Source organism: Macrotis lagotis, chromosome 1, assembly GCF_037893015.1.
Source record: "Macrotis lagotis isolate mMagLag1 chromosome 1, bilby.v1.9.chrom.fasta, whole genome shotgun sequence".
NCBI lineage: Eukaryota > Metazoa > Chordata > Mammalia > Peramelemorphia > Peramelidae > Macrotis > Macrotis lagotis.
In genome coordinates this window covers 276,061,426-276,076,434 of record NC_133658.1, presented here as the reverse complement: position 1 = coordinate 276,076,434, position 15,009 = coordinate 276,061,426, and the positions used below count along the sequence as shown (strand labels likewise).

At 40.0% G+C, this 15,009-nt stretch overlaps 1 protein-coding gene and 1 pseudogene across 4 annotated transcripts in view; one reads left to right on the top strand and one right to left on the bottom strand.

Annotated features, from left to right (window-relative positions):
• The window catches only part of LOC141505051 (uncharacterized), a 48,805-nt gene that overhangs the window by 8,630 nt on the left and 25,166 nt on the right, over positions 1-15,009 (top strand). For 3 of the 4 annotated variants that reach the window (XR_012473534.1, XR_012473533.1, XM_074210537.1), the window contains exons 2-4: positions 4,678-4,766; positions 14,068-14,194; positions 14,724-14,822. Coding sequence is in view for 2 of the 4 variants with exons in the window: in XM_074210537.1 (XP_074066638.1) it covers positions 4,734-4,766; positions 14,068-14,194; positions 14,724-14,822 (259 nt within the window). In the remaining 2 variants the exon portion in view is untranslated. The remainder of the gene's footprint in view (positions 1-4,677; positions 4,767-14,067; positions 14,195-14,723; positions 14,823-15,009) is intronic. The other variant, XM_074210539.1, reaches the window with a different exon arrangement.
• Positions 12,799-13,299, bottom strand: LOC141505053 (stress-associated endoplasmic reticulum protein 1 pseudogene; annotated as a pseudogene).

The following is a 15,009-nucleotide window of genomic DNA, read 5'->3' as shown; positions in this document are numbered from 1 at the left end:
CTTGAAAGTAGATGCTATTATTATCCTCATTTTACAGATAGGGAAACTGAAGCCAAGAGAAATTAAATTACTTGACCAGGGTCAGAAAGTTAGTAGGGATTTGAGTCTGGATTTGAATTTAGATCATCTTGATTCTAGACCCAGCAGTCTATTCACTGAACCATCTTACTGTTTAGTAGGTAAATTCAGTCCTGTGTTTTCATTAAAATTTAGACAAGACGTAGACCATGGTTCTACTTTATTTGAAAGGGCAAGGGTTAATAAAAGGTCTGGTAGAGTAAGAGTGTATATATTAAAAAGAAATACTCCATGGAAATCTATGAACCAAGGAAAGTAAGGTATGGTGAACAGTACTTTTAGCTTAGATTCAGTTAGAGGGAGAAAAAGTTAGAATATTATAGTCCACCTGGACCAAAGGAAGAAATGGATGGTGAGTTCATTATGGAATACTTTTGCTGTCCAGACATATGGTGAAACCCTATTTTCTGACAAAAAAAAGCCACCCCAAAACAGTGGAACTGATACATTCTTGACTTTCTTTTATGATAACTTTATTATCCAAAGAATGGAAGAGGTGACAAGAGGAACTACTTGTCTGAACATGATTCTGACCAAAATATGAGGAACTGATTGCTAGAGTTGAAATTCTGGAAACCTTGGGAGGAAAGTGATCAGGTCATACCTGATCAGGTCATTTGTCTATTGTTTCAACAAAACTATTAGATTAGGGAAATATCTGAATGTCAGCAAGTTATTTGATAAGGTCCCTAATCATGTACTTGTGAAAAGATTGGAAAGATGTCGATTGAATAGCAGTGTGGTTAAGTGAAATTTAGAATGGATGAATGGACCTGGAAGAAAGTTATGCATATAATATCTCAGAGATGCGGCAATGCCCATATTTTGTTCACACTGTTTTTGTCAGTGACCTGGATAAAGACTTAGATGACCTATCAACAAGGGTGGACAAATAATTGGATGACAGAATCAAAAAAATTTCAGAATGCTGAATCAGAATAATGAGTCTAACAAGATAAATTATAGAAGGGGTAAATGGGGAATCAGAGGTCAGAGCTGGAAGGGAAGTAGAAGGCAGCATGACCTCGGGGTGCACTCCTGGAGCTTGGGTTAAAACCCTGTCTCTGACACTAGGTTTTTAACTTCTCCGAGTCATTTAACTTCTCTGAGACATAATTTCCTCATCTGAAGGGTCAACAGAGTGATTTTTAAACTCAAATGAGATCATGTATAAAGCACTTTTACAATTTTTAAAGCATTATATTGGAGTCAAATGTGACCTCAGAAACTTCGTAGCCGTGTGGCTCGGGTGGAGTCCCTTCCCCATTTGTCTTGGTTTCCTCGTGTGTAGAATGAGCTGGAGGAGGCGATGGCAAACTCTCTCGGTATCTCTGCCAAGGAGACCTAAACGGGGTCCCGACGAGCTGGGAACGACGGAAAGGCCTGGTGGCCACAGCGGGGCCCGCAGGGCGGCCGCAGGTAAACAGCTGTTTCCCAGAAAATGCAAATAGGGATTCTGTCCGATTCCGAGCTCAACATTGCAGCCAGGAAACGTTCTGTGGTTGCGGCCGCATCAAAGCAGTGTGCGGGCAAGGCGCTGGCCATGGCACCCTCTAACACAACGGCCTCGCGCGCGGTGTTGCCGGCTTTTCTGGCCTCGTTTTAGGGAGAAGGTGGGAAACCGAAGCGCGTCCATCGGACGGGAGTTGGAAACGCTGGCAGCCGGGCGTCTACTGAAGGCCCCGGCGGAGTCCGGAGGGGTCTCCGCGGGCCGCGGGGCCAGGGCCGCCGCCGTGCCCGGGCGGCGGGTGGAGGGAGGGCCGCGCGGGGCGGGGCCCGAGTACAGCCGGGGCGTGGGGAAGCCGAGCCGCAGGCATGCTGGGAGTCGTAGTTCAGTGGCCCCGGGGGGCGGCGAGGCGTGCGGCGCCGCGGGAGCCAGAAGGCTGGGCTCCTCCCCTGCCCCGCCCCCGCCCCAGCGGGGCCCCCGCCAACCATGAGCAAGGGGCGCCCGGGGATGCCACCACGCTCGCTTTCACCTCCAGGCCTTGTGAACTCTGCGTCGATGCCAGGCGTCTAGAATGGAGGAACTTGCCCTCATTTGATGGTTTATGATTGCGGGAGGCTTTGGCACATACCGCAGCCCCGCATTTGTGCACGCGGACACCGATGAGCTTAAGTATTGTAGCTACTTAGAGAAGGAAGGGAGGGCTAGAGAAATGGCGCCCCAGTCACCCGGCCTCGTGGCTCCCACTACTGCATCCCGGCACCCCAATGAGGCGGACGCAGGTAGTCGAGATCATCCTCATCCAGCAGATGACCAGAGGAGGGGCAAAGAGGCCACATGCCGCTCATGGCCTCACACGGAGCATCACATCTGGAATCTGAACCCCGGCCTCCTGTGCACTCAAGTTCTTTCTCCCATGTTCTACTGCTTACAGCTGGAACCAGGGTTGTCTTGTTTCCCATTAAAATTGTGCTACTTTGGAGTAAATTATGGGAACTCTGAACGTGGTGTTTCCAAGTGTTTTTCTGTTCCTGGAGAGCACTGTGTATGTGCGCCTTACTTGTTTGTGTATCTGATATTATTCTGGGAGTTCTTTTAAAGCTTTGTACCATTCAGGTAACTGTAACACCTCATGTAGATTGTCCACAGTGTGAACATGGTACATTTTTGTCTTACACCTTCTTCTGAAAGTTGCTAGTGTTAGGTTTGTGATTGAGGGTGCTGGGCCCTCCTACTGACATCTGCAGTGGGACCTAGAGGGGAAGCTCTGGACTACAGAGGGTTGTAAAAGTGTGATGGACCCCAAGTCTCCCAGCCTTTCTATAGGAATGAACAGCTTAGATTGAAGGTGGAGGAGGATACTCCAAGACAGCAGAAAACATCCTTGAAGGAAAAGTCTGATCTGAGGCCTCTCAGGCTAATATTTGAGGACAGAGACCAGATATTGACTGAAGAAGCAGATAATGGAGTAGTTCCTGATTCTAACTGGGAAGCTCAGGATTTAGTTAAGTCACCACAGCTAGAGAACAGTGAGCAGGAGTTGACTATGAAGGATTTGATCAAAGTGCTTGAAGAGAGAGGTGAGAACTATCAAATGATTGCTAGTGGAGAAATGTTTCCCCAAGGTGGAATAAAGGCAAACTGACCTTCTTTTTGAAAGGTAGTGAGTCTTGGGTAATATGGGGATGTCTCCCTTGTGTCATCATGTGATCTTCCCAATGTGATACTATTTCATTCCCTGTGTCTCATCCAGTTTCTCAACTTTTAGCATCATTGTGTATAGCAAGTAACTTATGGATTATACTCTGTTGACTACTCCTTTGGAGGAAAGAACTTAAAAGTGGACTGGAGCCAAATACCCTGTTCTGTAAAATATGCATTTGAGATGTTCCTGCCATTTTGATTTTAATTCTGTGTCACAGAGCATTGGACTTTTCATTCTTCATACCACATTCACATTATTGCACTAACTTGCTAGACAAGCCAATCCACATTTTTATATTAAGAATTATAGGAAGTGACATAGAAAATAGCTACAGACTAAATCAAGATTTATTACGGGGTGGCTAGGTGGCGCAGTGGATAGAGCACCAGCCCTGGAGTCAAGAATACCTGAGTTCAAATCTGGCCTCAGACACTTAATAATTACCCAGCAGTGTGGTCTTGGGCAAGCCACTTAACCTCATTTGCCTTGCAAAAACCTAAAAAAAAAGATTTATTTCAGGTATGAACAAGAATAGGTGTCAACCAACATCACCATCAGCATTGAGTGAGTGCTGGTCACTGCTAGTTCTGGGACTTGAATAACCTTGTTACTCTTCGATCCGACCTTCAGATTACTGGAATATACTCCGATAAAAAGAAACCTTTATTCTGACAGATTTACAGTGAGAACTATTGCCAAGTACCTTTCCTCTACCTCACCTTTATAACTAGGCAAAGAGATAAGAGAAAGAGAGAGAGAGAGAGAGAGAGAACACCCATATGTACAAAAATATTTTAGCAGCTTTATTTGTGTTGCCAAAGATCTGGAAACCAAGTAGATGTCAACAGTTGGGAAATGACTGAACCAGTTATCACATATAATATTATTTGTGTCATAAGAAATAATGAAAAGGATGGTTTCAGGAAATAACCTGGGAAAATCTTTATGGACTCATGCATAGTGAAGTGAGTAAATCCAAGAGAACAATTTATACACAAACCACCACATTATAAAGACAATGGAAGTACTTAAGAACTCTGATTAATACAATGACCAACTGTGATTCTAGGATACTGAAAATGTGGCATGCTACCAACTCCTGGTGCATAGCTGATAGACTCAGGATCCAAAATGATCATACATTTTTGGACATGGCCAATGCAGGAATTTGTTTTAAGACTTTAGAGTTTGTTTTGGGGAGGGTGGAGGTAGGAAGAGAGCTGAGGGGAAAAGTAGGTGAAAGAGTAAATTCTTGTTGGAAAAAATAAAATTCATATTAAAAAACAAAGAAATGAACAGGAATTGCACAGGATGAGAAAAGACTTCAGTTTATTAGAGTGAAGGATATGCCCATCTTGGAGCCATTGAAACAATGAACATTAATCAACAATTAAAAAGGTTGTGACAAATGACTTTGTTTTCATTATGACTTTTTTCTTCTTTCTCCTAGGTTTGCCTTTGCAGAACTCCACCCTTCCACAAGTAAGAAGCCCAGGGTAGGAGACAATGGTTCCTGAACTCCTGTTATCCAGACCTCAGGTAAATTGGGAATTTTTAGTCTGTTTCCTGAAATACCATCTTATTTCAGAGTACTTAAAAATGGAAATATCTTTATCATCTAGTCTGGTCATAAAAGATCTCAGTTCAATTAAAAAACTATTTGTTTAGTATCTACTACATAAAAGTACTGTGTCGGCTACTGGGGAAGATTCAGTAATGTAACTTCAAATCTACTTGGGTGGCTTTCAGATATAACCTAGAATGTGGGTGAAATAAGAGAGATGTAATGTCCAAACAAACTTTTGATGTAATGTCCAAAGAAGGAAAGATTATTTGAGATTTGATTTGGGTCTAAAGATAAGTAGTATTGCAACACAGAAAGCAGGAGAAGAAAAAAATTCCAAATATAAGAAATGAACAAAGTAAGGCAGAGCATTAGGGAAACATGAACTCTGTATGGAGGAAAATCGTTTTCTAGTTTAGTGGAATCTAGTAGGGACTGATGTGAAATAAGGTGAAATAAGATTCTTGTAATGTAAAGTCAGGTGGCTCCAGATTGCAAAGAGCTTTTTTTTTTTTCTTAAGCCATGTTTTTAGGAATTTGGGCTTTTGGGTCATTATTGACATATTTTGAGCTGACTTATACTATGATCAGATGTGTATAAAAGTTGTTTTTTTTTTTTTAGGTTTTTGCACCAACTAGGTAATTATTAAGTGTCTGAGTCAGCATTTGAACTCAGGTACTCCTGACTCCAGGGCTGGTGCTCTATTCACCTAGCTGCCCCAGATTTGTATAAAAGTAAGAATTTCCTGGCAGCAGTGAGAAAGATAAATTGGTTGAATAGAGAAACTAGAAGAAGGAAACCCAGCTGATTGGGTAAATGATATCAAATGGTAGCCTGTGCTAGCATATAGATACTTTGAAGAGAATCAAGGAGAATCATAGAATTAGAAGGAAACAGGCCAATTTTTTTTTTTTTACAGATGAGGAAATTGAAATAGAGAAAGGATGACTTGCTCATAATTATACAATAAATTAATATCTGAAAGAGTGAACTGTGCAAACTTGTGAAAATAAAATTGGTAGAACTTAGCAATTGCTTACTTAAGGGTAAATAAGAGAGAGAGAGAGCAATCAAAAGTAACAAAGGTTTTGAGCATGAGTGACTGAGTGATTTTGTTACAATTGATAGAAAAATGGAAACTTGAAAGAAGAAATGTTCAATTTTGAACATTTTGAGTTTGAGATGATGGTAGTACAACACAGTGAAGTATCTACCAGGCAGTTCAAATTGTGAGTAGTTGTAGAATTTGGAAAAGTCCAAGACCAGAACCATTTGTGAAGAAATAATAAGGTTAGAGAGCAGGTTCTTGAGATTTGGGGGAACAGAGAAAGAAAGACAAGTTAGTTCACATTAGATAACTTCATTATCTCAGGAAAATAGAAGTTCAGGTCATCTTTTGAGAATAAAGTGAAGGTTTATTTGCGTTTGGGTGACAGAGAATATTAAGAAAAAAATTTGGTATAATTACAATGGGAAATTTGGCAGTGCATCATCAAAAAGTGATAAATAAGTGGGTTTACTAAGAAATCCTAGCAGTAAGAACCCCAGTTGAGAGGTTAGATAACATGAATTTGTAGGGGAGCCAATCAGCATTGTGTTATATGAAATCATTCTGCTTGGCAGCCTTATGCAGTCCCCATTGCTACCAAATTGATTTTCCTAAAACACAAATTCAATCAGATGACTCCCTGCCCCCTCCCCGAAAGAAGCTCAAATGACCCTCTATTACCTCTAGGATAACATTCAAATTTCCTGGTTAAAGCATCCAAAGCCCTTCACAGTCTACTACTGCCAGCCCTCCTTTTTATACTGATTACACATCTCTATCCTTCCCTGCACATTTCATAGACAAATTGATCTATCTGCAGATTTTCAGACACTATATTCCGTATTCTGCTTCAGTCCACAGGTTGACTGGCCTCCAAACTTAGAATAATCTATATCCTCACTTCTTTCTCTTAGACCTTTTAGAATCTCATCCTCCTGCCCAGGTCACCTCTCCTACCACCTCCAATCAAGGGCCCTTCCTTACCAACTCTTAGTGCTTCCAGTACCTTCCAGGATCCCCTGACTCTCAAATCACTTTGTAAGATTTTAAATTAATTTTCTCTTTGTAGCAGTTATTTTTCCCCAAGAGAATATCTTTAGGATGCTTCTTTAGGACAGAGAGGTAATGTTAGTTTGTTATTTATATACCTAATGCCTAGCATTTGGTCTGCCTTAAATTGATGCTTAAAAAAGTACCTATTGAATTGACTTGAATTGGAGACTGGGGGATGGTTACCAGTCATTGGGATTAACCAACAAGGAATGGGAAAAGGGTCCTAGGACAGTCAGTTATTAAGTGGGAGTTAGTGAGTTGTTGAAGTGGCTGATCTTGGGGTCTACTGACTGGTGCTGAGGCACCAGAGAGCCTGTATTAGAGGAGACTCAGAAAAGGAGCAGAAATCTGGAGCCATAGGAAACCAGAAACTTAAAAAAACAATGTTGATGTGGCTTCACAACTTGGAGAAACCTAGAAATAGGCCTAATTTCTTTGTTCTACCTCCCTGCGGTGAACACACTCAATTCAGTTTGATTCATTTCAACTTAATATACCTTAATTATCTGCTGTGTACTAGGCACTGTTTTGGAGATACAAATTTTAAAAGAGACAGAGAGAGAGATAGAGAGACAGAGAAACAGAAAGAGACAGAGACAGACAGAGAGACAGAGACAGAGAGAGAGAGAGAGAGAGAGAGAGAGAGAGAGAGAGAGAGTGAGAGAGAGTGAGTATTTCTGCCCTCAAGGAGTTTACAGTCTTATGGGGAAGGGGAACAAAAGGAAGCTGAAAAGCTGGGGGAAGGACATGAACCAAGCAGGACTGCTGATGGAAAATGAAGCTAGAGCTTTCTATAAAGGAGAGTTTAGTAGTACTTTCCCCCTTTCCAGGTCTCCAATCAGAGGGGAGATAGCTGAGGGTCATCATAGATGTAATCCTTCCTTATCTCCCAATTTTACCAGTCATTGGAACTCTACAAATTCTTTTCAAAGTTCTCCTAAGATACCACCACCTCCAGGAAGCTTTCCTTGATCACAATCATTTCTTACTTCTCTCTTCCCTTTCAAATAATCTCTTATGTACTAATAGATGTGTTTTTTATTCTTCCATTAGAAAATGTGCTCTATGAGGCCAGAGACTATTGAAGTTTGGTTTTGTTTTTTATTTTCACCTTTGTATTCTCAGAGCCTGACATAGTATATTGATTATAAATGTTGAATTGAGGAGCTAATAGATTGAAAAGAAAGACAGGGAAGGGTTACAGTTCTGAAATCAAGATAAGGACAAAAGTAGGCATAAGATAAGGGAGAGAAGAACTTCAGAACTGTGAATTATAAGGGATAATGATGTTGTCATATCAATAAACAAAACTGAAGCAGGGGAAAAGTTGAAGTTGAGTAGATGAGGGAACTTGAAGGTCAGGGAGCTATAGGAATCCTCCACACAACATTTGGAAGGAAAGAATTTCAGGAAAAGTTCAAGGCTATAGAATTTTATTTTTAATAGGGCTGGCCTTTCACAGATCACCAGAGAGGGACTGAGGGATCTGCCCAAAGAGAGTGCAGACAGGCTGGAAAAGAGAAAGGATTAGATTCCTGGAGAAAGAAGAAGACATGCTATGACTTACATCTGGATTAGCAATGACAGATACTAGATTTGGTGAACCAGCAGGTTGTTATGATGAAACATATTTGTGGTAAGAGAAGGAGAGACACTCAAGTAATTTGAAACCTTCCCCCAGCCCCACAAAATGCTAATTAAAATGTTTGTGAATTATAGTTAGGGATGTGCTGGTTTAACAGCCAGCTCTCAAAAAAAATACTATGACACATTTTAAAATTCAATCTGTGTTATTAATATTTTCTCTATCAGTTTTAAGTTTAATCTGCATGATTAATATTTTCTCCATAACTTAAGTGTAGACAGGAACAATACAAAAAAGATAAGCTTCAATTTGCAGCATGTGCCAATTTCCAAGGTATAAATGCTTACAATGAAAACTTCAGTTGGCCTAAAGGAGGGCTCCTAAATCACCTGAATATAGTATTTCTGCATCCCCTTTAAACTAAAATCCTGCTCATTTTAACCAGAAATCATCTATCCCCCAGGGATATGAGGTGAGATGAGATCTTAGCTTGCTGTGAAAAATAGTTGGTATTTGGCCAGTTAGAAAGGATTAAAGAGGGAGTAACACTGGACAGTAAAAAAGAAAAGCATGAGCAAAATCTTGGAGGCAGGAACAAATGTCATTTGTAGAGTTCTTGCTTGAAATGGATTTGAAACCAAAAAAGATCAGTATAGATTTGGGGAGTTTTTTACCTGGGTCACAGAAGCACTAGGTTTTTCAGGAAACCTAAAGTTTAAATAAAACAATAAGTTACTATGGTGTTTATAGAACAAGTTCAAAACTAAGGTTGTCTATAGTGGTCCCTCCTGTGGAATGGGAATTTCTGTTGAAGATAGATGTATTTTGCTGCATCTAGACAATTCTAAAATCATTTGAGAAAAGTTAAAAAAAAGATGCCTCATCCTTATATGTTCCCCTTATAATGTTCCCCTTTATAAGTAATAAACCATGTATATTCTATAGTTTCTTCATCACTCTCAGACTACATTGTTTTGGCTTTTGTTGTTTGTTGCTGTTGTTTGTATTTTCATAGTTTATTGCTCAGTTAGTGAGCTACTGGAAAGCTCAAAAATAATGTTGTAAGTGTGAAAAAAGGAGTGATTTATTGCCTTTATTTTTTCTTTTGTTTCCATTTAATCAAAACAGTTACTTTTACACTTAAGCAGTTTGCTTAATCTAAGAGATCAGGTAGGATTGGAGGGGCTGAAGAAGGAAAGGGAGAGGAGGGAGCAATGGGGCCTGACTTCTGGCATCGGAGATGTGGAACAGCAGAAAGAGGGCCAGCTCTCATGCAGAAGGTCCAAGAGTGGTTTAAGTGGACTTCGGTTAATATTGATTCCTCATGCCTCCTGAGCCAGGACAAAGTGATCATGTCATGAGCACCTGGAAAAAATTCTTGAGTTCTCTGGACTGGATACTGGACTCCAGTATCATTGTCTTAAATGGATGACTCAACTTCCTGGATAAGGAACTTGCCCACCAAATGACCTGGATCTGATTTTGAAAGACAAGGCTAGAGGGGAATCACTTCCTCAGAGTATTCAACATTTCCATAGGAACTGTGGCTGAGGCAGCTAGGTGGTGCAGTGGATAGAGCACTGGCCTTGGATTCAGGAGGACAGGAGTTTGAATCCAGTCTCAAATATTTGATTCCAACTAACTGTGTGACCTTGGATAAGTCACTTAACCCTGACTGCCTCACATCCAATACCATCTCCAGTCATCCTGATTCATATCTGGCCACAGGACCCAGATGAGTCTGGAGGAGAAAGTGAGACTGGTGACTTAGTACAGCATTACCTCACTAGAATCAAATTCATGTGCTTGTCATGGCATCACCTCCCTGATGTCATCTTTGAAAAGGAAGGACAAAAAACATTAGATACTGTGGCTGGAGGTGGAGCTCACATACTGTGACATTTCAAAAGTTCAAGAGACATAGTTTCTGGGTAATTAGACATTTTATTAATAATACTAGTACTTTATTAATAAAAGAGGTCAGTGGCACTCTCAAATGCAACTAAAAACTTACTATTTTTGTTGTTGTTCAGCTATATCTGACTATGACCCCATTTGAGGTATTCTTGACAAAGATACTGGAGTGGTTTGCCAATTCTTTCTCCAGCTTATTTTACAGATGAGGAAACTGAGGTACACAGGGTTAAATTACTTACCTAGAGTTATACAGTTGATAAGAGGCCAGATTTGAATGCAGAAAAGATGAGTCTTCATGACTCCAGACTCAGCACTTTATCTATTGTACCACCTAACTGCCTTCTATAAAGTTCTGCAGTGATTCAAAGTGATAAAATTATTTTCTAATCCTTAGAGTTTGGGAACTTTTAAGAATCTTAGAGATATCCATTCTGATTCCTCATTTTATCTGTGAATAAATCAAGAGCCAAATAGAAGTAAATAAAATACTTTGGTTTTAACAAACATTTATTAAACAACTTTTCATTCTAGAATTTTGAAAAGATTATTGGGAAATTATTGAGTAGTCAGAGTTTCTTTAAAAAGTGATTCTGGGGTAGTTTGAACGCATGTCTGTTTTTTTTTTTGAGGGCATTTATTTTTAATGGGAACAAACCAATCAAAATCACAATTTTCATTTAACCAAACATGCATAAACTGCTTACTATAAAATGCAGAAGGTGGGTATATTACACGTGTAAATACAAAGGGAATGATTTTTTTAACAGATATGAAATGACCAATTTGCACACCAATTTAACAGTCAATTTAGTCAAGAAGACATTGTAAAGAGAAAATACTTTTTTGAAGCCAACTGTCGGTACTAAAAGCATGAAAAAAATTTGCTATGGAATGGTTTGACTCAAAACAAAATTAAGGCACCTGCTTCAAATTTAGAGCAAAAATTTGCATTTTTAAAGTTATAGTAGAATCTGTTAACCAAGGCATTTATCTTTAATGACAAACAGGGACCTGGTTATGATAACTCGAGTGGCAAAAATACAACTAACGAAGGAGATAGAGCCCTACTTCCCTTAGCTAAATGCCAGTACTAGCAGCTTTTGCATTCTTTTATAATTTACAGGAGTAGTTTACTTACCTCTATTAAACCTTCGCTACCAGTGCCGTTGCTACTTTAACAGTTTCTGGTTAAACAGATTGGAAGCTAGTTAAGAGAATCCTGTCAACTGTTTTTCATGATGTTATCAAAACGAGGGTGTGGGAAGCAGTAAAAGTCACTTCCCTATTTAGCACATAGACCATTTTCATTAGTACACAAACCAAGCTTTGTCCACTGCCTGCCTGTAAGTACAGTCAAGGAGAAAAAGCCATTAGTGGCCAGCTGGGCTGTTTTCCAACAGTTTCTTAAACTCATAACTTAACTCAAAACTTAGCTCTCTCTTCTATCCTCACTATAACAAGAAATGTTAGCTGATAGCAACTTAAAAGTCAAATATCACACCCCTAACTTTTAAGGTTTACTTTGTAACCAGATGTCAATACAACTTCACATAAAAGTATCTTCACAGAGGAAATTCTAATCCTCAATCTAAAAAGAGTAGAATTAAAGTTGACCTTAATTTAGCCGGTGTGCCTTTTTTTCTTTTTTTGGTATTGAAAGTGCTATCAACATGCGTTGAGGTCTAAAGCACAGCTGGACTCAACAGCATGTCACAACCTGATAAATGAGTAGTGGAATTTCTAGAATACCTATTTTCTAAGCCATGCTATAGCTAACTCAGTATGGGCTAACTTGCAAATGTTAACCTGTGGCGAATACCCTTGATATTTGACACAAACAACTCAGGTGACATTTATAGTACACGTATTAACAATCATCGACAAGTTCTACCCTATCCTCATCTCAAAGAAACTGCAGTAACTAAAGGTGGCGACAGAATGTTTCCTCAGGTTTTGTTTTATGGCCTCTTAGTTTATTCAACCATGTGAAATGCAAGGTAGAGTTATAATCTTATTAAAATAAATTTTCTGGATCTAAGAATCTCCCTCTATAGTAGTATTTTGAAAGCCTTTTCATTTTCAAGTGCCAAAGGCTGCAGGGGGAAATTAGGCTAACTACATCTAGGTGTTCCTTTAATAAGCACCATAATACAGCACAGCTAAGTTTACCTAATGAAGTGTGCTTTCGATTCATAAGACAGCAATAAAGTGCCTAGCTGCTATATAAAAATCAGTTTCCAAATTTTAAATTAAGACTAACTGCATTTATACATTAAAGGGCAAAGGAGAATCAAAGACTTTTTGTCTATACAGATTTAGTTTAGGTATCTATACCACATACAGGTTACAGAATCACATAAAATGAGAATTTATACTAGACTGAATAAGTTGGGTCCACCGTCGTAGATCAACAATCAAATTTTATTGCTTTATACATGTGGTGCTTTTCAAGGCACTGTGGTATGAACTAGAAAAATTGGAATGACTTGTGAAGAAACCTTGGAATGACACATGAAGGATGACATGAAGAGTCATTCTGAGGCAGGATGCTTTACGGAACTGTTTTTAAACCAAGGTATCAAACATCAGGAATGAGTTCAAGTGATAATTCACAGGAGAGTGAAAACATCTTTAAGGTCAGTACTTCACATGCCCATCCTGATACTCTGAATAATCTGGAAGATGGCCGAGCCGCAGACCACGAAGATGAAGAGCGCCAGCAGCCAGGGCCCCACGGACGCCTTCTCTTCGGGGGCGTTCCTCGACGTCTTGGCCACGTTGCCGCGCTGGGTGATGTTCTTGCTGTGCTTCTCGTTGGCCATCCGGATGCTCTGCTTGGCCACCATCTTGCAGGCCGCGCCGCCGCGCTCCTCCGCCGGGGCCGCCGCGCTCACCGGACGGGGCCCCGCGTCTGCGCCTGTGCGCCGCCTGTCCCCGCGAGGCCCGGGCCTTGGCGGAGGGGGCCGCCGCGCAGCCGAGCTCCGGAGCGGACGGACGGACGGGGAGAGCCGGACACCGAAAGGGCCGCATGTCTGTTGTTTTGATAAATTTAAAACGTATTATTAGGGAAAAACAATGTACCTAATGCTGCCTTTCACTTACTACATGTGGTTTCTTGTGTAAAATTGCTTAATCTCTTACGGTTTCATCTATTAGTGAAGGGTTTGGCTAGATGAGCTCTAAACTGCTTTCCTCATGGTACAATTATGAGAGGTTGGAGAACAGGAATTTCTTCAACAAGGTGGTTTGTTGATTTTTTCTTTTTTCTCTTTCCCTTTCTCTAATAACACAAAGGGATAAATCGAAAAGTACAAAAGCTCTTAAAAAACTAGAGAAAAGTAGATTATGTTTAAACTTGAATTCTATGACGTTCTTTACCACCATCCTTTTATTATCTCCCCTTCCCCCCAAAAAAAACCAAAACAAAAAAAAATTCACTTCATTCTTCCAAAATTCGTTCTTCTATTAAAAATATCCACCATTCTCTGAGTCAAGTAGACATGAAATCTTGAAATCACTTGATTGTTTTCTTTCTCTTTCCAGTCCTTATACCAGCTCTTACTGATTCCCCTACTGTTTTGCCTCTAGAATCTTTATCTCCTTTTCATTCCTACAGCCACTGCTCTTTTGGGAAAGGGCCTAGCATAAACAGAAATGTGTTTGCTGTTTTAGAAATTAGTGACATTTGAGGATGTGGCAGTGGACTTCACCCAAGAAGAGTGGAAACAGCTTGATCTTACTCAAAAGGACCTGTACAGAGATGTGATGCTGGAAAACTATAGGAACCTGGTATCTTTAGGTAAGGGTTTATTTCTTCTCTGACTCAAAATCATCCATCTCTATTTCTGCAACTTTTAAAGAAGCATGGCCTCTGAAGTGCTTAGCTGAATTTGGGCTTGACTTATACCTATTAGGGTCTTTAAAAATTTTTTTTGTTATTTTTGCAAGGAAATGGAGCTAAGTGACTTGCCCAAAGTCACACAACTAAGTATTATGTGTCTGAGGTCAGATTTGAACTCAGATCTCCTGATTCCAGGGCCAATGCTCTATCCACTGTGCCACCTAACTGGCATGAAGGGTTAATCTGTATAATTTGAATCTTAATCCCTTTTCTGCACATAGACAGAATATTCCTTCTTCCCTTTTCCTAGAGTTAATTGGTCTTAAAATTAAGGAGTAATAAATAGGTACCTTCATTGTGCTGAAGCTGAACTCAGAGTCTTCTTCATCTTTTACAAATCCTAATGACCACAGGCAGAGAGGCTGGATTTGGTAGTGGTTCTATATCCTCAGAACAACACTCAAAACTTGTTTTTTTCCGCTGTGAGCAGGCCATCAAATTTCCAAACCAGATGTTATATTTAAGTTGCAACAAGGAGAAGAGCCCTGGATAGTGAAGAGAGAAATCCCAAGAGGCACCTGTCTAGGTGAGTAAATGAGAGTCAGGTAAATCGAAGGCAATGTAAGGGTTAGGCATGAATGATTAATAATCTTGGAAATGTTTATTGGGTAGCTTTATTCAATTCCTCAGTGATCAGTGGAAAAGATGGAAACCATTTGGTATCAACTGATAACTTGATTTCACTTCTCAGTACCACAGAATCTTAGAATTAA